The sequence below is a fragment of the Salvelinus namaycush genome, unplaced genomic scaffold (assembly GCF_016432855.1).
Source record: "Salvelinus namaycush isolate Seneca unplaced genomic scaffold, SaNama_1.0 Scaffold240, whole genome shotgun sequence".
Classification (NCBI taxonomy): Eukaryota; Metazoa; Chordata; class Actinopteri; order Salmoniformes; family Salmonidae; genus Salvelinus; species Salvelinus namaycush.
In genome coordinates this window covers 163728-186050 of record NW_024059231.1, presented here as the reverse complement: position 1 = coordinate 186050, position 22323 = coordinate 163728, and the positions used below count along the sequence as shown (strand labels likewise).

At 48.1% G+C, this 22323-nt stretch overlaps 1 protein-coding gene across 1 annotated transcript in view; it reads left to right on the top strand.

The window, feature by feature from the left end:
• Positions 1–21861, top strand: part of LOC120038849 (zinc finger protein 513-like) — a 43870-nt gene extending 22009 nt beyond the window's left edge. The window contains exons 4-5 of the mRNA XM_038984437.1: positions 16220–16981; positions 20154–21861. Of these exons, the coding sequence (XP_038840365.1) occupies positions 16220–16981; positions 20154–21088 (1697 nt within the window). The 3' untranslated portion in view covers positions 21089–21861. The remainder of the gene's footprint in view (positions 1–16219; positions 16982–20153) is intronic.
• The last annotated feature ends 462 nt before the right edge of the window (positions 21862–22323 follow it).

Below are 22323 nucleotides of genomic sequence, written 5' to 3'. Positions count from 1 at the left end.
CCCTGTGGGGAGACCGAGAGGTAACCCTGTGGGGAGACCGAGAGGTAACCCTGTGGGGAGACCGAGAGGTAACCCTGTGGGGAGACCGAGAGGTAACCCTGTGGGGAGACCGAGAGGTAACCCTGTGGGGAGACCGAGAGGTAACCCTGTGGGGAGACCGAGAGGTAACCCTGTGGGGAGACCGAGAGGTAACGCTGTGGGGAGACCGAGAGGTAACGCTGTGGGGAGACCGAGAGGTAACGCTGTAGTAAGTGGTGTTTATCACTTATAAAATAGAGACAAAGAAAAATGCACTGTCTGTTGGAAAACTAAACGCTTGCCTACATTTTACCATTCATTTTTATATTTCTGCTTTTTCTATGACTATTAGGTCCGTGGCTATTTTGTGAGATTGTTTTTTCCACAAAGTTCATAACCAGCAGTAAATATCTTTCTGAAAATTCTTTGAGAATCCTTGATTAGGTTTACTAAAGCAATGTTCCATGAACAATATTTGCATAAAAGCATTTGACTACACATTGAGCTGTCTATCTCTGTGTTGGTGACAGCCTCTTTAGTATGACAGGCAGAGAGAGAGATGAACCCGCTGCTGGTTGGGTGCTGCTGAGGGACATTTCTCCCTCCCTTTCCCTCCCTCTCCCTCCCCTCCCTCTGTGGCCTCTTTGTCAGAAAGAACAATCTGAAAAATGGCAAAGGAAAATATGAAAAAAGAGCAGTGGCAAGCAGCCGCCATTATTATATAAGGGTCATAAAAAGACGCAGTGCCATTATCATCAAGGACACCATTATCATCAAGGACACCATTATCATCAAGGACTCCATTACCCTGGAAGCCATTTATTTATCATCATCATCATCATCATGTCCTGTCTGCCTCCCGCTCCCCCGCTGTCATCGTCATCATCATCATCATCATTATCATCACCATCAGCCACTGCCATTATAGTCATCATCATTAGGCTTGGTAATCATCCAGCAGGCAGAGTTTCTAGCAGAGCAGGGACAGACAAGCTCAATAAAAGGCTGTACCAGACTCCTACCCTGCTCACAGTCTCTCTCTCTGCCTGGCTGGGAGAAGGAGGTTCATCTCCCATTCCTCACTGCTGCTGGGTTTAGTTCAGAGAGAGAGATAAGGCCAGAAAGAAGGAGAGAGACTGAGGGAGAAGAAAAACACTAAAGAGGCCTAACCACGACTACGTCAGAGAAGGCTGCTTCACAGACCGAGATAAAGGGAGTGAAAAGGAGACGGAGAGCGAAGGATTTAGAGAGGGAGGAAGAAGAGGGAGAGAACAGAGGCCTAGCCAAACTGCCTGTTCTTTCTTCTTGTTTTTTTGGGGAGAGGCCTACTGCAACAGAGGCATCTTTCACCCCTTACTATTTGGGTAAATACTGCAAACAGCACAGCGGTAATACAAGCTGCCAGCACTGTGAGTATGAAACACTATCTACGTAGAGCTATGAATGATTATTTGCTAGAACAGAGATTGTATTTGCCTTTTGAATTGGTTCGATTCCAACTGAATGTATTCTAATCTAACCTCGGAGATGGAGCCAGATACCTTCCGAATGTAGTCTAGTCTAACCTCGGAGATGGAGCCAGATACCTTCTGAATGTAGTCTAGTCCAACCTCGGAGATGGAGCCAGATACCTTCTGAATGTAGTCTAGTCTAACCTCGGAGATGGAGCCAGATACCTTCTGAATGTAGTCTAGTCTAACCTCGGAGATGGAGCCAGATACCTTCTGAATGTAGTCTAGTCTAACCTCGGAGATGGAGCCAGATACCTTCTGAATGTAGTCTAGTCTAACCTCGGAGATGGAGCCAGATACCTTCTGAATGTAGTCTAGTCTAACCTCGGAGATGGAGCCAGATACCTTCTGAATGTAGTCTAGTCTGACCTCGGAGATGGAGCCAGATACCTTCTGAATGTAGTCTAGTCTAACCTCGGAGATGGAGCCAGATACCTTCTGAATGTAGTCTAGTCCGACCTCGGAGATGGAGCCAGATACCTTCTGAATGTAGTCTAGTCTAACCTCGGAGATGGAGCCAGATACCTTCTGAATGTAGTCTAGTCTAACCTCGGAGATGGAGCCAGATACCTTCTGAATGTAGTCTAGTCCGACCTCGGAGATGGAGCCAGATACCTTCTGAATGTAGTCTAGTCTAACCTCGGAGATGGAGCCAGATACCTTCTGAATGTAGTCTAGTCCGACCTCGGAGATGGAGCCAGATACCTTCTTGTGAACACTGAAATGTTCTTTGAAGTCTAGGGCATGCAGTCTTAGCCAGGATTTGAAAGACACTGTTTCACAGTAGGTCTTTTTAAATTGTTCTGTTGAGGGTTTAATCAAACGCAGGTCTGTCAGATTTGTCTCCGTCCCAAATGGCACCCTTTTCCCAATATAGTGCACTACTTTAACCAGAGCCCTATGGGCCCTCATCAAAAGTAGTGCACTATAAAGGGAATAGGGTGCCAGTTGGGATGCAGCCTTGTCTGTTTAGTCTGACCTATGTAACACTAAGTATTGTCAGCACATCTGCTATGGGTTATTGGGTTTGAAGGTTTGGCTATTGATAGGAGATAGGGATGTCAACGTTTAAATGAAATTGGGATCCTTAACGTTAAGAAAAAATCCCTAACCCCCCCAAAAAAACATGTTTTTTTTGTTTAGGTCGATGCAGAAAGTTAACTGCTTAGTGGGTCAATTTCCACAACTAAGAGCTTTGAAGCACGAGGCTCAACTTCTCTACTGTTTTGGTGCCCTGTTTCTACCACGGTTCTGGCCGGATGCAGTACAGCTACGACCGGAAGGTACTTTTTCGTAGCAGGTTAGGAGAATTTATGCAGCAGGTTAGAATAATTAAAGTGGAAGGTAGGAGACTTAGGTTAGGGTTAGCTAAAATGCTCTCCTAATCTGCTACGAAAGTTTTAAAGACCTGCCTATACTGTGCCTCTCTCGCCTCTCTCTCCGTCCCTCGCTAGCTCGCTATGAAAGATGTGATTGTTTGTGTTCTCGGAATTACTGCAACTAATCAGTCTCCTCCGTTCCAAAAATACTGAATCTTAAGAGTCGAATCTTGACACTCACCAATGGGAGTTGACGTGCAAGGAGTCAAGGAAACAATTATTTTTGGAGTTGACTCTCCCCCGCTACGTCATTGTCGTTAAGTTGGGAAAATGGCAGAGAGAGGCTAGCGACAGCAGTGAAGTCCTGTATGGCAATATTTTGATAAGTTTAATGAGAAGGAAATGCAAACTTTGCGAGGTGGGGTACAGTAAGGTACTGAGGTACAGTAAGGTACTGTAAGGTAGTGGGGTACAGTAAGGGAGTGGGGTACAGTAAGGGAGTGGGGTACAGTAAGGTACTGTAAGGTAGTGGGGTACAGTAAGGTACTGTAAGGTAGTGGGGTACTGTAAGGGAGTGGGGTACAGTAAGGGAGTGGGGTACAGTAAGGGAGTGGGGTACAGTAAGGGAGTGGGGTACAGTAAGGTACTGTAAGGTAGTGGGGTACAGTAAGGGAGTGGGGTACAGTAAGGGAGTGGGGTACAGTAAGGGAGTGGGGTACAGTGAGGTAGTGGGGTACAGTGAGGTAGTGGGGTACAGTAATGGTAGTGGGGTACTGAGGTGTAGTGAGGTACAGTAAGGTAGTGAGGTACAGTAAGGTAGTGAGGTACAGTAATGGTAGTGAGGTACAGTGGGGTACAGTGAGGTACAGTGAGGTAGTGGGGTACAGTGCTTTAACCATCTGACAGGGACGCACCGTGAGACCCAAAACGTTGCTTGCAGCTGCATTGGGAATTTTTCTTATTGACAGTTTAAAAATGATCCATTTGTCACATCCAATGATTTATACACTAGATGCCTGATACGGGGCACTGTTTTGCCTCCATCTTGTAGGGCGGCAGGTAGCCTAGTGGTTAGAGTGTTGGACTTGTAACTGAAAGGTTGTAAGATCGAATCCCCGAGCTGACAAGGTACAAATCTGGTGTTCTGCCCCTAAACAAGGCAGTTAACCCACTGTTCTTAGGCCATCATTGAAAATAAGAATTTGTTCTTAACTGACTTGCCTAGGTAAATAAATAAAGGTAAATTATCTTGGCTCTCCCACACCATTGTGGTGTAGCCACTGTGCCTCCATCTTGGCTCTCCCTCACCATTGTGTTGTAGCCACTGTGCCTCCATCTTGGCTCTCCCTCACCATTGTGTTGTAGCCACCGTGCCTCCATCTTGGCTCTCCCTCACCATTGTGTTGTAGCCACTGTGCCTCCATCTTGGCTCTCCCTCACCATTGTGTTGTAGCCACCGTGCCTCCATCTTGGCTCTCCCTCACCATTGTGTTGAAGCCCCCGTGCCTCCATCTTGGCTCTCCCTCACCATTGTGTTGTAACCACTGTGCCTCCATCTTGGCTCTCCCTCACCATTGTGTTGTAGCCACCGTGCCTCCATCTTGGCTCTCCCTCACCATTGTGTTGTAGCCACTGTGCCTCCATCTTGGCTCTCCCTTGCCACTGTGCCTCCCCCTCACCATTGTGTTGTAGCCACTGTGCCTCCATCTTGGCTCTCCCTCACCATTGTGTTGTAGCCACTGTGCCTCCATCTTGGCTCTCCGTCACCATTGTGTTGAGGCCACTGTGCCTCCATCTTGGCTCTCCCTCACCATTGTGTTGAGGCCACTGTGCCTCCATCTTGGCTCTCCCTTGCCACTGTGCCTCCATCTTGGCTCTCCCTCACCATTGTGTTGTAACCACTGTGCCTCCATCTTGGCTCTCCCTCACCATTGTGCCTCCATCTTGGCTCTCCCTCACCATTGTGTTGAAGCCACTGTGCCTCCATCTTGGCTCTCCGTCACCATTGTGTTGAGGCCACTGTGCCTCCATCTTGGCTCTCCCTCACCATTGTGTTGAGGCCACTGTGCCTCCATCTTGGCTCTCCCTTGCCACTGTGCCTCCATCTTGGCTCTCCCTCACCATTGTGTTGTAGCCACCGTGCCTCCATCTTGGCTCTCCCTCACCATTGTGTTGTAACCACTGTGCCTCCATCTTGGCTCTCCCTCACCATTGTGCCTCCATCTTGGTACTCCCTCACCATTGTGTTGAAGCCACTGTGCCTCCATCTTGGTACTCCCTCACCATTGTGTTGAAGCCACTGTGCCTCCATCTTGGTACTCCCTCACCATTGTGTTGAAGCCACTGTGCCTCCATCTTGGTACTCCCTCACCATTGTGTTGAAGCCACTGTGCCTCCATCTTGGCTCTCCCTCACCATTGTGTTGTAGCCACTGTGCCTCCATCTTGGCTCTCCCTCACCATTGTGTTGAGGCCACTGTGCCTCCATCTTGGCTCTCCCTCACCATTGTGTTGTAGCCACTGTGCCTCCATCTTGGCTCTCCCTCACCATTGTGTTCAGGCCACTGTGCCTCCATCTTGGCTCTCCCTCACCATTGCGTTGTAGCCACTGTGCCTCCATCTTGGCTCTCCCTTGCCACTGTGCCTCCATCTTGGCTCTCCCTCACCATTGTGTTGTAGCCACTGTGCCTCCATCTTGGCTCTCCCTCACCATTGTGTTGAAGCCACTGTGCCTCCATCTTGGCTCTCCCTTGCCACTGTGCCTCCATCTTGGCTCTCCCTCACCATTGTGTTGTAGCCACCGTGCCTCCATCTTGGCTCTCCCTCACCATTGTGTTGTAGCCACTGTGCCTCCATCTTGGCTCTCCCTTGCCACTGTGCCTCCATCTTGGCTCTCCCTCACCATTGTGTTGAAGCCACTGTGCCTCCATCTTGGCTCTCCCTCACCATTGTGTTGAAGCCACTGTGCCTCCATCTTGGCTCTCCCTCACCATTGTGTTGAAGCCACTGTGCCTCCATCTTGGCTCTCCGTCACCATTGTGTTGTAGCCACTGTGCCTCCATCTTGGCTCTCCCTCACCATTGTGTTGAGGCCACTGTGCCTCCATCTTGGCTCTCCCTCACCATTGTGTTGTAGCCACTGTGCCTCCATCTTGGCTCTCCCTCACCATTGTTGTAGCCACCGTGCCTCCATCTTGGCTCTCCCTCACCATTGTGTTGAAGCCACTGTGCCTCCATCTTGGCTCTCCCTCACCATTGTGTTGTAGCCACTGTGCCTCCATCTTGGCTCTCCCTCACCATTGTGTTGAGGCCACTGTGCCTCCATCTTGGCTCTCCCTCACCATTGTGTTGTAGCCATTGTGCCTCCATCTTGGCTCTCCCTCACCATTGTGATGAAGCCACTGTGCCTCCATCTTGGCTCTCCCTCACCATTGTGTTGTAGCCACTGTGCCTCCATCTTGGCTCTCCCTCACCATTATGATGAAGCCACTGTGCCTCCATCTTGGCTCTCCCTCACCATTGTGTTGTAGCCACCGTGCCTCCATCTTGGCTCTCCCTCACCATTGTGTTGTAGCCACTGTGCCTCCATCTTGGCTCTCCCTTGCCACTGTGCCTCCATCTTGGCTCTCCCTCACCATTGTGTTGTAGCCACTGTGCCTCCATCTTGGCTCTCCCTCACCATTGTGTTGTAGCCACTGTGCCTCCATCTTGGCTCTCCCTCACCATTGTGTTGAAGCCACTGTGCCTCCATCTTGGCTCTCCCTCACCATTATGATGAAGCCACTGTGCCTCCATCTTGGCTCTCCCTCACCATTGTGTTGAGGCCACTGTGCCTCCATCTTGGTTCTCCCTCACCATTGTGCCTCCATCTTGGCTCTCCCTTGCCACTGTGCCTCCATCTTGGCTCTCCCTCACCATTGTGTTGTAGCCACTGTGCCTCCATCTTGGCTCTCCCTCACCATTGTGTTGTAGCCACTGTGCCTCCATCTTGGCTCTCCCTCACCATTGTGTTGAAGCCACTGTGCCTCCATCTTGGCTCTCCCTCACCATTGTGTTGAGGCCACTGTGCCTCCATCTTGGCTCTCCCTCACCATTGTGTTGAGGCCACTGTGCCTCCATTTTGGCTCTCCCTCACCATTGTAAAAAAGATTTAGGAAGATATATAAATTCATTTAATGTCTACATTTTGTTTTTGCCGCATTTTATTCTATTACAGACATACATTATGTGAGCTAAACATTTTCCTTAAAGTATAATTTTTATAGATTACTAATGCTACTTGTCCCCACTACAATTATTATAATTTTTTAATTTTTAATGTTTGTCATTTTTAATTGAAACACAGCATAGTTCCGATGCAGGAGTGCTCCTACTGGGGAGTGCCAACATGGCCGACCGGTGGATTCAAAGCCTCTCAATGGCCAAAACATAGCCTCATCAATCCAGGGTTAATATCCATCATTGGTTACATCCCTAATAGGAGAAAGAGGATGTAGATGCCTACCGGAGAACCTTTATATGTATTGCTTTTTAAATCTTTTAAATTCTTATTAACACTTTGTTCTAGCTAGCTATTTGTGTAGGTAGCTATCAAGTAAATGTAACAGTATAACTTTAAACCGTCCCCTCGCCCCGACACGGGCGCGAACCAGGGACCCTCTGCACACATCAACAACTGACACCCACGAAGCGTCGTTACCCATCGCTCCACAAAAGCCGCGGCCCTTGCAGAGCAAGGGGCAACATTACTTCTAGGTTTCAGAGCAAGTGACGTAACTGATTGAAACGCTAGTAGCGCGTACCCGCTAACTAGCTAGCCATTTCACATCCGTTACATAAACACAATGATATAGTAACCTGTTGACTTAACTCGAGAATGCCTCCTTCAAGTGTTTTAGTACTAGTCTGTAATCTCAGGATTTAACCTATGCCTTCTTTTAAGGCTTGTTATTTTTGGCCTACAGAATAGAGAGGAGAGCTTTTTTTAAACGTGTGTTCTGTACAGTGTTCACATGGATGTCTTTTGATGGGAGATCCATTGTTGATCTAAAGAATATAACAATTGTTTAAATGTAGAATGTTTTTTTGGTAAATTTCTTTTAAGGCTCCCCCCACAAAAAATAAATATGAAGGGGGGGGGAAAGTATATCTGTCGCCCCTTACTGTGGAGACTCGTCGTTCTTGTCTCCCGTCTCCTCCACCTCTCCTGTTGTGTAGATGGGTTCTCAGTCTGTAACGTGTCTCCTCTCCTGTTGTGTAGATGGGTTCTCAGCCTGTAACGTGTCTCCTCTCCTGTTGTGTAGATGGGTTCTCAGTCTGTAACATGTCTCCTCTCCTGTTGTGTAGATGGGTTCTCAGTCTGTAACGTGTCTCCTCTCCTGTTGTGTAGATGGGTTCTCAGTCTGTAACGTGTCTCCTCTCCTGTTGTGTAGATGGGTTCTCAGTCTGTAACATGTCTCCTCTCCTGTTGTGTAGATGGGTTCTCAGTCTGTAACATGTCTCCTCTCCTGTTGTGTAGATGGGTTCTCAGTCTGTAACATGTCTCCACCTCTCCTGTTGTGTAGATGGGTTCTCAGTCTGTAACATGTCTCCTCTCCTGTTGTGTAGATGGGTTCTCAGCCTGTAACGTGTCTCCTCTCCTGTTGTGTAGATGGGTTCTCAGTCTGTAACGTGTCTCCTCTCCTGTTGTGTAGATGGGTTCTCAGTCTGTAACGTGTCTCCTCTCCTGTTGTGTAGATGGGTTCTCAGTCTGTAACGTGTCTCCTCTCCTGTTGTGTAGATGGGTTCTCAGTCTGTAACATGTCTCCTCTCCTGTTGTGTAGATGGGTTCTCAGTCTGTAACGTGTCTCCTCTCCTGTTGTGTAGATGGGTTCTCAGTCTGTAACGTGTCTCCTCTCCTGTTGTGTAGATGGGTTCTCAGCCTGTAACGTGTCTCCTCTCCTGTTGTGTAGATGGGTTCTCAGTCTGTAACATGTCTCCTCTCCTGTTGTGTAGATGGGTTCTCAGTCTGTAACATGTCTCCTCTCCTGTTGTGTAGATGGGTTCTCAGTCTGTAACATGTCTCCTCTCCTGTTGTGTAGATGGGTTCTCAGTCTGTAACATGTCTCCTCTCCTGTTGTGTAGATGGGTTCTCAGTCTGTAACGTGTCTCCTCTCCTGTTGTGTAGATGGGTTCTCAGTCTGTAACGTGTCTCCACCTCTCCTGTTGTGTAGATGGGTTCTCAGTCTGTAACATGTCTCCTCTCCTGTTGTGTAGATGGGTTCTCAGTCTGTAACATGTCTCCTCTCCTGTTGTGTAGATGGGTTCTCAGTCTGTAACATGTCTCCTCTCCTGTTGTGTAGATGGGTTCTCAGTCTGTAACATGTCTCCTCTCCTGTTGTGTAGATGGGTTCTCAGTCTGTAACATGTCTCCACCTCTCCTGTTGTGTAGATGGGTTCTCAGTCTGTAACGTGTCTCCTCTCCTGTTGTGTAGATGGGTTCTCAGTCTGTAACGTGTCTCCTCTCCTGTTGTGTAGATGGGTTCTCAGTCTGTAACGTGTCTCCTCTCCTGTTGTGTAGATGGGTTCTCAGTCTGTAACGTGTCTCCACCTCTCCTGTTGTGTAGATGGGTTCTCAGTCTGTAACGTGTCTCCACCTCTCCTGTTGTGTAGATGGGTTCTCAGTCTGTAACGTGTCTCCTCTCCTGTTGTGTAGATGGGTTCTCAGTCTGTAACGTGTCTCCACCTCTCCTGTTGTGTAGATGGGTTCTCAGTCTGTAACGTGTCTCCACCTCTCCTGTTGTGTAGATGGGTTCTCAGTCTGTAACGTGTCTCCTCTCCTGTTGTGTAGATGGGTTCTCAGTCTGTAACGTGTCTCCTCTCCTGTTGTGTAGATGGGTTCTCAGTCTGTAACGTGTCTCCTCTCCTGTTGTGTAGATGGGTTCTCAGTCTGTAACGTGTCTCCTCTCCTGTTGTGTAGATGGGTTCTCAGTCTGTAACATGTCTCCACCTCTCCTGTTGTGTAGATGGGTTCTCAGTCTGTAACGTGTCTCCTCTCCTGTTGTGTAGATGGGTTCTCAGTCTGTAACGTGTCTCCTCTCCTGTTGTGTAGATGGGTTCTCAGTCTGTAACGTGTCTCCTCTCCTGTTGTGTAGATGGGTTCTCAGTCTGTAACATGTCTCCTCCTCTCCTGTTGTGTAGATGGGTTCTCAGTCTGTAACGTGTCTCCACCTCTCCTGTTGTGTAGATGGGTTCTCAGTCTGTAACGTGTCTCTCCTCCTGTTGTGTAGATGGGTTCTCAGTCTGTAACGTGTCTCCTCTCCTGTTGTGTAGATGGGTTCTCAGTCTGTAACGTGTCTCCTCTCCTGTTGTGTAGATGGGTTCTCAGTCTGTAACGTGTCTCCTCTCCTGTTGTGTAGATGGGTTCTCAGTCTGTAACGTGTCTCCTCTCCTGTTGTGTAGATGGGTTCTCAGCCTGTAACATGTCTCCTCTCCTGTTGTGTAGATGGGTTCTCAGTCTGTAACATGTCTCCTCTCCTGTTGTGTAGATGGGTTCTCAGTCTGTAACGTGTCTCCTCTCCTGTTGTGTAGATGGGTTCTCAGTCTGTAACGTGTCTCCTCTCCTGTTGTGTAGATGGGTTCTCAGTCTGTAACATGTCTCCACCTCTCCTGTTGTGTAGATGGGTTCTCAGTCTGTAACATGTCTCCACCTCTCCTGTTGTGTAGATGGGTTCTCAGTCTGTAACATGTCTCCACCTCTCCTGTTGTGTAGATGGGTTCTCAGTCTGTAACGTGTCTCCTCTCCTGTTGTGTAGATGGGTTCTCAGTCTGTAACGTGTCTCCTCTCCTGTTGTGTAGATGGGTTCTCAGTCTGTAACGTGTCTCCTCTCCTGTTGTGTAGATGGGTTCTCAGTCTGTAACGTGTCTCCTCTCCTGTTGTGTAGATGGGTTCTCAGTCTGTAACATGTCTCCTCTCCTGTTGTGTAGATGGGTTCTCAGTCTGTAACGTGTCTCCTCTCCTGTTGTGTAGATGGGTTCTCAGTCTGTAACATGTCTCCACCTCTCCTGTTGTGTAGATGGGTTCTCAGTCTGTAACGTGTCTCCACCTCTCCTGTTGTGTAGATGGGTTCTCAGTCTGTAACGTGTCTCCTCTCCTGTTGTGTAGATGGGTTCTCAGTCTGTAACGTGTCTCCTCTCCTGTTGTGTAGATGGGTTCTCAGTCTGTAACGTGTCTCCTCTCCTGTTGTGTAGATGGGTTCTCAGTCTGTAACGTGTCTCCTCTCCTGTTGTGTAGATGGGTTCTCAGTCTGTAACGTGTCTCCTCTCCTGTTGTGTAGATGGGTTCTCAGTCTGTAACGTGTCTCCTCTCCTGTTGTGTAGATGGGTTCTCAGTCTGTAACGTGTCTCCTCTCCTGTTGTGTAGATGGGTTCTCAGTCTGTAACGTGTCTCCTCTCCTGTTGTGTAGATGGGTTCTCAGCCTGTAACGTGTCTCCTCTCCTGTTGTGTAGATGGGTTCTCAGTCTGTAACATGTCTCCTCTCCTGTTGTGTAGATGGGTTCTCAGTCTGTAACGTGTCTCCTCTCCTGTTGTGTAGATGGGTTCTCAGCCTGTAACGTGTCTCCTCTCCTGTTGTGTAGATGGGTTCTCAGTCTGTAACGTGTCTCCTCTCCTGTTGTGTAGATGGGTTCTCAGCCTGTAACGTGTCTCCTCTCCTGTTGTGTAGATGGGTTCTCAGTCTGTAACATGTCTCCTCTCCTGTTGTGTAGATGGGTTCTCAGTCTGTAACATGTCTCCACCTCTCCTGTTGTGTAGATGGGTTCTCAGTCTGTAACATGTCTCCTCTCCTGTTGTGTAGATGGGTTCTCAGTCTGTAACATGTCTCCTCTCCTGTTGTGTAGATGGGTTCTCAGTCTGTAACATGTCTCCTCTCCTGTTGTGTAGATGGGTTCTCAGCCTGTAACGTGTCTCCTCTCCTGTTGTGTAGATGGGTTCTCAGTCTGTAACGTGTCTCCTCTCCTGTTGTGTAGATGGGTTCTCAGTCTGTAACGTTTCTCCTCTCCTGTTGTGTAGATGGGTTCTCAGTCTGTAACATGTCTCCTCTCCTGTTGTGTAGATGGGTTCTCAGTCTGTAACATGTCTCCTCTCCTGTTGTGTAGATGGGTTCTCAGTCTGTAACATGTCTCCACCTCTCCTGTTGTGTAGATGGGTTCTCAGTCTGTAACGTGTCTCCTCTCCTGTTGTGTAGATGGGTTCTCAGTCTGTAACGTGTCTCCTCTCCTGTTGTGTAGATGGGTTCTCAGTCTGTAACGTGTCTCCACCTCTCCTGTTGTGTAGATGGGTTCTCAGTCTGTAACATGTCTCCTCTCCTGTTGTGTAGATGGGTTCTCAGTCTGTAACGTGTCTCCTCTCCTGTTGTGTAGATGGGTTCTCAGTCTGTAACGTGTCTCCTCTCCTGTTGTGTAGATGGGTTCTCAGTCTGTAACATGTCTCCTCTCCTGTTGTGTAGATGGGTTCTCAGTCTGTAACATGTCTCCTCTCCTGTTGTGTAGATGGGTTCTCAGTCTGTAACGTGTCTCCTCTCCTGTTGTGTAGATGGGTTCTCAGTCTGTAACGTGTCTCCTCTCCTGTTGTGTAGATGGGTTCTCAGTCTGTAACGTGTCTCCTCTCCTGTTGTGTAGATGGGTTCTCAGTCTGTAACATGTCTCCTCTCCTGTTGTGTAGATGGGTTCTCAGTCTGTAACGTGTCTCCTCTCCTGTTGTGTAGATGGGTTCTCAGTCTGTAACGTGTCTCCTCTCCTGTTGTGTAGATGGGTTCTCAGTCTGTAACGTGTCTCCTCTCCTGTTGTGTAGATGGGTTCTCAGTCTGTAACGTGTCTCCTCTCCTGTTGTGTAGATGGGTTCTCAGTCTGTAACGTGTCTCCTCTCCTGTTGTGTAGATGGGTTCTCAGTCTGTAACGTGTCTCCTCTCCTGTTGTGTAGATGGGTTCTCAGTCTGTAACGTGTCTCCTCTCCTGTTGTGTAGATGGGTTCTCAGTCTGTAACGTGTCTCCTCTCCTGTTGTGTAGATGGGTTCTCAGTCTGTAACATGTCTCCTCTCCTGTTGTGTAGATGGGTTCTCAGTCTGTAACATGTCTCCTCTCCTGTTGTGTAGATGGGTTCTCAGTCTGTAACGTGTCTCCTCTCCTGTTGTGTAGATGGGTTCTCAGTCTGTAACGTGTCTCCTCTCCTGTTGTGTAGATGGGTTCTCAGTCTGTAACGTGTCTCCTCTCCTGTTGTGTAGATGGGTTCTCAGTCTGTAACGTGTCTCCACCTCTCCTGTTGTGTAGATGGGTTCTCAGTCTGTAACATGTCTCCTCTCCTGTTGTGTAGATGGGTTCTCAGTCTGTAACGTGTCTCCTCTCCTGTTGTGTAGATGGGTTCTCAGTCTGTAACGTGTCTCCTCTCCTGTTGTGTAGATGGGTTCTCAGTCTGTAACATGTCTCCTCTCCTGTTGTGTAGATGGGTTCTCAGTCTGTAACGTGTCTCCTCTCCTGTTGTGTAGATGGGTTCTCAGTCTGTAACGTGTCTCCTCTCCTGTTGTGTAGATGGGTTCTCAGTCTGTAACGTGTCTCCTCTCCTGTTGTGTAGATGGGTTCTCAGTCTGTAACGTGTCTCCTCTCCTGTTGTGTAGATGGGTTCTCAGTCTGTAACGTGTCTCCTCTCCTGTTGTGTAGATGGGTTCTCAGTCTGTAACGTGTCTCCTCTCCTGTTGTGTAGATGGGTTCTCAGTCTGTAACGTGTCTCCTCTCCTGTTGTGTAGATGGGTTCTCAGTCTGTAACGTGTCTCCTCTCCTGTTGTGTAGATGGGTTCTCAGTCTGTAACGTGTCTCCTCTCCTGTTGTGTAGATGGGTTCTCAGTCTGTAACGTGTCTCCTCTCCTGTTGTGTAGATGGGTTCTCAGTCTGTAACGTGTCTCCTCTCCTGTTGTGTAGATGGGTTCTCAGTCTGTAACGTGTCTCCTCTCCTGTTGTGTAGATGGGTTCTCAGTCTGTAACGTGTCTCCTCTCCTGTTGTGTAGATGGGTTCTCAGTCTGTAACGTGTCTCCTCTCCTGTTGTGTAGATGGGTTCTCAGTCTGTAACGTGTCTCCTCCTGTTGTGTAGATGGGTTCTCAGCCTGTAACGTGTCTCCTCTCCTGTTGTGTAGATGGGTTCTCAGCCTGTAACGTGTCTCCTCTCCTGTTGTGTAGATGGGTTCTCAGTCTGTAACGTGTCTCCTCTCCTGTTGTGTAGATGGGTTCTCAGTCTGTAACATGTCTCCACCTCTCCTGTTGTGTAGATGGGTTCTCAGTCTGTAACGTGTCTCTCCTCCTGTTGTGTAGATGGGTTCTCAGTCTGTAACGTGTCTCCTGTTGTGTAGATGGGTTCTCAGTCTGTAACGTGTCTCCTCTCCTGTTGTGTAGATGGGTTCTCAGTCTGTAACATGTCTCCACCTCTCCTGTTGTGTAGATGGGTTCTCAGTCTGTAACATGTCTCCTCTCCTGTTGTGTAGATGGGTTCTCAGTCTGTAACGTGTCTCCTCTCCTGTTGTGTAGATGGGTTCTCAGTCTGTAACGTGTCTCCTCTCCTGTTGTGTAGATGGGTTCTCAGTCTGTAACGTGTCTCTCCTCCTGTTGTGTAGATGGGTTCTCAGTCTGTAACGTGTCTCCTCTCCTGTTGTGTAGATGGGTTCTCAGTCTGTAACATGTCTCCACCTCTCCTGTTGTGTAGATGGGTTCTCAGTCTGTAACGTGTCTCCTCTCCTGTTGTGTAGATGGGTTCTCAGTCTGTAACATGTCTCCTCTCCTGTTGTGTAGATGGGTTCTCAGTCTGTAACGTGTCTCCTCTCCTGTTGTGTAGATGGGTTCTCAGTCTGTAACGTGTCTCCTCTCCTGTTGTGTAGATGGGTTCTCAGTCTGTAACATGTCTCCACCTCTCCTGTTGTGTAGATGGGTTCTCAGTCTGTAACATGTCTCCTCTCCTGTTGTGTAGATGGGTTCTCAGTCTGTAACATGTCTCCTCTCCTGTTGTGTAGATGGGTTCTCAGTCTGTAACATGTCTCCTCTCCTGTTGTGTAGATGGGTTCTCAGTCTGTAACATGTCTCCACCTCTCCTGTTGTGTAGATGGGTTCTCAGTCTGTAACATGTCTCCTCTCCTGTTGTGTAGATGGGTTCTCAGTCTGTAACGTGTCTCTCCTCCTGTTGTGTAGATGGGTTCTCAGTCTGTAACGTGTCTCCTCTCCTGTTGTGTAGATGGGTTCTCAGTCTGTAACGTGTCTCTCCTCCTGTTGTGTAGATGGGTTCTCAGTCTGTAACATGTCTCCTCTCCTGTTGTGTAGATGGGTTCTCAGTCTGTAACATGTCTCCACCTCTCCTGTTGTGTAGATGGGTTCTCAGTCTGTAACATGTCTCCTCTCCTGTTGTGTAGATGGGTTCTCAGTCTGTAACGTGTCTCCTCTCCTGTTGTGTAGATGGGTTCTCAGTCTGTAACGTGTCTCCTCTCCTGTTGTGTAGATGGGTTCTCAGTCTGTAACGTGTCTCCTCTCCTGTTGTGTAGATGGGTTCTCAGTCTGTAACATGTCTCCTCTCCTGTTGTGTAGATGGGTTCTCAGTCTGTAACGTGTCTCCTCTCCTGTTGTGTAGATGGGTTCTCAGTCTGTAACGTGTCTCCTCTCCTGTTGTGTAGATGGGTTCTCAGTCTGTAACGTGTCTCCTCTCCTGTTGTGTAGATGGGTTCTCAGTCTGTAACATGTCTCCTCTCCTGTTGTGTAGATGGGTTCTCAGTCTGTAACATGTCTCCTCTCCTGTTGTGTAGATGGGTTCTCAGTCTGTAACGTGTCTCTCCTCCTGTTGTGTAGATGGGTTCTCAGTCTGTAACATGTCTCCTCTCCTGTTGTGTAGATGGGTTCTCAGTCTGTAACGTGTCTCCTCTCCTGTTGTGTAGATGGGTTCTCAGTCTGTAACGTGTCTCCTCTCCTGTTGTGTAGATGGGTTCTCAGTCTGTAACGTGTCTCCTCTCCTGTTGTGTAGATGGGTTCTCAGTCTGTAACGTGTCTCCTCTCCTGTTGTGTAGATGGGTTCTCAGTCTGTAACGTGTCTCCTCTCCTGTTGTGTAGATGGGTTCTCAGCCTGTAACATGTCTCCTCTCCTGTTGTGTAGATGGGTTCTCAGCCTGTAACATGTCTCCTCTCCTGTTGTGTAGATGGGTTCTCAGTCTGTAACATGTCTCCTCTCCTGTTGTGTAGATGGGTTCTCAGTCTGTAACATGTCTCCTCTCCTGTTGTGTAGATGGGTTCTCAGTCTGTACCGTTTCTATTGATAGTTTATTTAACCCTGTGACTAAGGATTCATCATAACAGCTTTTTATCTGCCTTTCAGACTCTGTAGCGGCTGAGATCGGCTTCTCTGTGTACCCTCTGGGGGATGAGGAAGAGAGTTGTGCCTTCAGCCGTCTCAGTATGGAGAGTGACGCAGATGAGCCCTGCACCGCCACCGAGAGCTGCAGGGACCAGGAGGATGATCCAACCTCCCAGCCCGACCTCGAGCCCCCCTTCCCCCCCTACCTGTCCTGCCGGGGCTGTGGCCTGGATCTGGTGGGACCCTACTGCCACCGTTGCTGCAAAGGAGGAGGAGGGGAATTCAGCGGCGCGTTCGGTGGCTTTCGCTCCAGTTCGCGGTCACAAGCGGACGACAGCGAGGAAGGAGGGGACGTAACGGACGACAACTCCATAATGGGTGACGACGGTCCCAACTCCAAGCTCCACTCCTGCCAGTTGTGTGGGTTCTCCTCACGCTATGCCAATCACGTCAAGAGGCACATGAAGACTCACAACGGGGAGAAGCCGTACCACTGTCCCCTGTGTACCTACGCCTCAGCCCAGCTGGTCAACCTGCAGAGACACCTGAGGATTCACACTGGGGAGAAACCATACAGGTGTGACCGCTGCTCCTTCGCCTGCAGTTCCCTAGGCAACCTGAAGAGGCATCAGAGGATGCATGTGGCTGGACAGCCGGGACAGGAAGCAGTCAGACCTGATCCCTCTGCCGTTGGCCCTCCTGCTGTTGGCCCTCCTCCTATTGGTCCTCCTGCTAGTGGGCATGGTCTTAAGAGGAAGGAGGAGCCCAGTGCTTCAGCTGAAGGTATTTTTCAATTACACAGAAAAAATATAAACGCAACAGTTTAAAGGATTTCACTGAGTTACAGTTTATATAAGGAAATCAGTCAATTGAAATGAATTCATTAGGCCCTAATCTATGGATTTCACACGACTGGGAATACAGATATGCATCTATTGGTCACAGATACTGTTGGTCACAGATACAGATAAAAAGTAGAGCTATGGATCAGAGAACCAGTCAGTATCTGGTGTGACCACCATTTGCCTCATGCAGGGACACATCTTCACATAGAGTTGATCAGGCTCTTGATTGTGGAATGTTGTCCCAATCCTCTTCAATGGCTTTACAAAGTTGCTGGATTTTGGCGGGAACTGGAACAGGCTTTCGTACATGTAGATCCAGAGCATCCCAAACATGCTCAATGGGTGACATGTCTGGTGAGTTTGCAAGCCATGGAAGAACTGGGATATTTCCAGCTTCCAGGAAGTGTGTACATGTCTTTGCGAAATGGGGCCGTGCATTATCATGCTGAAACATGAGGTGATGGCGGCGGATGAATGGCACGGCAATGGACCTCAGGATCTCGTCACGGTATCTCTGTGCATTCAAATTGCCATCGATAAAATGCAATTGTGTTCGTTGTCCGTAGCTTTATGCCTGCTGCTCATACCATAACCCCACCATGGGGCAGTCTTTTCACAACGCTAACATCAGCAAACCGCTCGCCCACACGACGCCGTACTCGCCATCTGCCCGGTACAGTTGAAACGTGGATTCATCCATCAAGAGCAGACTGTTCCAGCATGCCAGTGGCCATCGAAGGTGAGCATTTGCCTCATTGAAGTCGGTTACGAAGCCGAACTGCAGTCAGATCAAAACCCTGGTGAGGAGAACGAGCACGCAGATGAGATTCCCTGAGACGGTTTCTGACAGTTTGTGCAGAAATTCTTTGGTTGTGCAAACCCACAGTTTCATCAGCTGTCCAGGTGGCTGGTCTCAGACGATCCCGCAGGTGAAGAAGCTGGCATGGTTACACGTGGTTCTGAGGCCGGTTGGACGTACTGCCAAATCCTCTAAAACAACATTGGAGGCGGCTTATGGTAGAGAAAAGAACATTCAATTCTCTAGCGGGCATTCCTGCAATTAGTATGACAATTGCACACTGCCTCAACTTGAGACATCTGTGGTATTATGCCAAAACTGCACATTTTACAGTGGGCTTTTATTGTCCCCAGCACAAGGTTCAATGATCATGCTGTTTAATAATAAACATCTTCTTGATATGCCACACCTGTCAAGTGGATGGATTATTATATAGTATCTTGGGAAAGGCTCACTAACAGGGATGTAAACAAATGTGTGCACAACATTTGAGAGAAATAAGCTTTTTGTTTTTGTTTGTAACATTTCTGGGATCTTTCATGTCATGAAACATGTTAACTAAAGATTTAGGCCTGTATCAGTACTTCAGTTACACCATTTGGAATACTTTAAAGTATCAGTACTTCAGTTACACCATTTGGAATACTTTAAAGTATCAGTACTTCAGTTACACCATTTGGAATACTTTAAAGATGTGTTCATGTATATTTTCATACAATTACACTACCGTTCAAACGTTTGGGGTTACTTAGAAATTTCCTTTGTTTTTGAAAGAAAAGCAAATGTTTTTTGTCCATTTTAAAATAACATTAAATTGATCAGAAATACGGTGTAAATGACTATTGTAGCTGGAAACGGCTGATTTAAAAAAATAAAAAAATAAAAAATTATATCTACATAGGCGTACAGAGGACCATTATCAGCAACCATCACTCCTGTGTTTCAATGGCACGTTGTGTTAGCTAATCCAAGTTTATCATTTTAAAAGGCTAATTGATCATTAGAAAACCGTTTTGCAATTATGTTAGCACAGCTGAAAACTGTCTTTCTGATTAAAGAAGCAATACAACTGGCCTTTAGACTAGTTGAGTATCTGGAGCATCAGCATTTGTGGGTTCGATTACAGGCTCAAAATGGCCAGAAACAAAGACCTTTCTTCTGAAACTCGTCAGTCTATTCTTGTTCTGAGAAATGAACGCTGTTCCATGCGAGACATTGCCAAAACTGAAGATCTCGTACAACGCTTTGTACTACTCCCTTCACAGAACAGCACAAACTGGCTCTAACCAGAATAGAAAGAGGAGTGGGAGGCCCCGGTGCACAACTGAGCAAGAGGACAAGTACATTAGTCTCTAGTTTGAGAAACAGACGCCTCACAAGTCCTCAACTGGCAGCTTCATTAAATAGTACCCGCAAAACACCAGTCTCAACGTCAACAGTGAAGAGGCGACTCCGGGATGCTGGCCTTCTAGGCAGAGATCCTCTGTCCAGTGTCTGTGTTCTTTTGCCCATCTTAATCTTGATTTTTATTGCCCAGTCTGAGATATGGCTTTTTCTTTGCAACTCTGCCTAGAAGGCCAGCATCCCGGAGTCGCCTCTTCACTGTTGACGTTGAGACTGGTGTTTTGCGGGTACTATTTTATGAAGCTGCCAGTCTGAGGTGCAGTTAATTGCAGATTTCTGAGGCTGGAAACTCTAATGAACTATTCCTCTGCAGCAGATGTAACTCTGGGTCTTCCTTCCTGTGGTGGTCCTCATGAGAGCCAGTTTCATCATAGCACTTGATGGTTTTTGCGACTGCACTTGAAGAAACGTTCAAAGTTCTTTGTCTTCCGCATTGACTGACCTTCATTTCTTAAAGTAATGATGGACTGTTGTTTCTCTTTGCTTGTTTGAGCTGTTCTTGCCATAATATGGACTTGGTCTTTTACCAAATAGGGCTATGATCTGTATACCAACCCTACCTTGTCACAACACAACTTAATGCGTTTGAGCCAATCAGAAGGAAAGAAATTCCACAAATGAACTTTTAACAAGGCACACCTGTTAATTAAAATGCATTCCAGGTGACTACCTCATTTAGCTGGTTGAGAGAATGCAAAGCTGTCAAGGCAAAGGGTGGCTACTTTGAAGAATCTCAAATATATTGTAATTTTGTTTAACACTTTTTTTGGTTACGACATGATTCCATGTGTGTTATTTCATAATTTTGATGTCTTCACTATTATTCTACAATGTAGAAAATAGTGAAAATAAACAAAAACCCTGTGTATGTGATGACTAATTTGGCCCACCTCTGCTCTGATTTCAGAAGTGATGAGGTCTGATCTAAACCTCCACAACAGAGACTACCTGCCACGCTACAGCAGACAAAGGTTACCACCACCACTGGAGCAACAGCCCCCAAGACTTATTGAGGGGCCTGGACTTGGGGCTAGGGTCGGGGCTGGGACTTTAGGAAGGTGTTTGACTGGGACTAGGTCTGGAGTCAGAGCTGTGGTGGGAGTGAAGTCAGAGGACACACATAGAGACTCTCTCCTTCCTCTGCTCTTCCCCTTTACCTGTCGTCTCTGTGGTATCCCCCTGGAGGATGAGGATGGTTCCACTGCGCAGATCTGTGCCAAATGCACCCTGGACATGCTGACCAAGGAGTCATCTGGCCCCAACAGCCCCGGGGAGCGTGGGGATAAGGTCTACACTTGCAGTGCCTGTCCCTTCCTCACCCACTACCCTAACCACCTGGCGCGACACATGAAGACACACAGCGGAGAGAAGCCGTACAAGTGCCCTCAGTGCGACTACGCCTCCGCCCACTTCGACAACCTGAAACGCCACCACCGCGTGCACACGGGCGAGAAGCCGTACAAGTGCCACCTGTGTGACTACGCCTGTGGGAACCTGGCTAACTTAAAACGCCACCAGCGGGTCCACTCAGGCGCCAAGCCGTTCCAGTGTGCAGTGTGTAGCTACAGCTGTAACCAGAGTATGAATCTGAAGAGACACATGCTGAGACACACGGGCGAGAAGCCTTATAAGTGCCAGCAGTGTGGATACACCACGGGACACTGGGACAACTACAAACGACACCAGAAGAAACATGGCCTCGCCACCGACGGATGGGTCAAAGTTCAGATGTCCGGCGCCCACGAGGAAGAGGGGGGTGAGGAAGAGGAAGAGGAAGAAAGGGTGGCGGGACAGCCGCAGAGGAAAGAGGAAGAGGCGGTGATGCAGTATATGTCCAGATAGGAACAGAGCTGTACCACAGAACATGAGATTGGGAAATGACAGCTAAGCTACCAGCAAAATCCTAGATTTTTCGTTTTGTTTTTGTCAATGATTTTTCTGCAGCTGCTATGTAAAATCCTAGAACATGGTGATTGTTATTGGATATGTTTGATGCCTTTTGGACAGAAAGTAAGGAGGGTTGCTGCTGTGTTGCCAGACGAATGGACTGGAAAGAGGTTTCTACTTTAACGTCCGCAACTAAATACTGCCTGCATTGTCCACCATATGCTGTTCTCCCCCCAACACATACCAACAGTGCCGTACATATCCTAACTTCATTTACGCCTTACAACCCACAATTCAGTTGTCCTATTAACTAGGTATCCCCCTTTCCCTCTATAGTCGCCATTTACCAGTCTGCTATTCCAACTCCTCTATAGTCGCCATTTACCAGTCTGCTATTCCAACTCCTCTATAGTCGCCATTTACCAGTCTGCTATTCCAACTCCTCTAGTCTCCATTTACCAGTCTGCTATTCCAACTCCTCTATAGTCTCCATTTACCAGTCTGCTATTCCAACTCCTCTAGTCTCCATTTACCAGTCTGCTATTCCAACTCCTCTATAGTCGCCATTTACCAGTCTGCTATTCCAACTCCTCTATAGTCTCCACTCCATCCCCCATAGCTTCTATATTCCTCAACCCCCCCCTTTCCCCATAATAACCCACCTCAACCCCCCCTCTCCCCATAATAACCCACCTCAACCCCCCCTCTCTCCCCATAACCCACCTCAATCCCCCCTCTCCCCGTAATAACCCACCTCAATCCCCCCTCTCTCCCTGTAATAACCCACCTCAATCCCCCCTCTCTCCCTGTAATAACCCACCTCAATCCCCCCCTCTCCCCGTAATAACCCACCTCAATCCCCCCTCTCTCCCCGTAATAACCCACCTCAATCCCCCCTCTCCCTGTAATAACCCACCTCAATCCCCCTTCTCTCCCCGTAATAACCCACCTCAATCCCCCTTCTCTCCCCGTAATAACCCACCTCAATCCCCTCTCTCTCCCCGTAATAACCCACCTCAATCCCCTCTCTCCCCGTAATAACCCACCTCAATCCCCCCTCTCTCCCCGTAATAACCCACCTCAATCCCCTCTCTCTCCCCGTAATAACCCACCTCAATCCCCTCTCTCTCCCCGTAATAACCCACCTCAATCCCCTCTCTCTCCCCGTAATAACCCACCTCAATCCACTC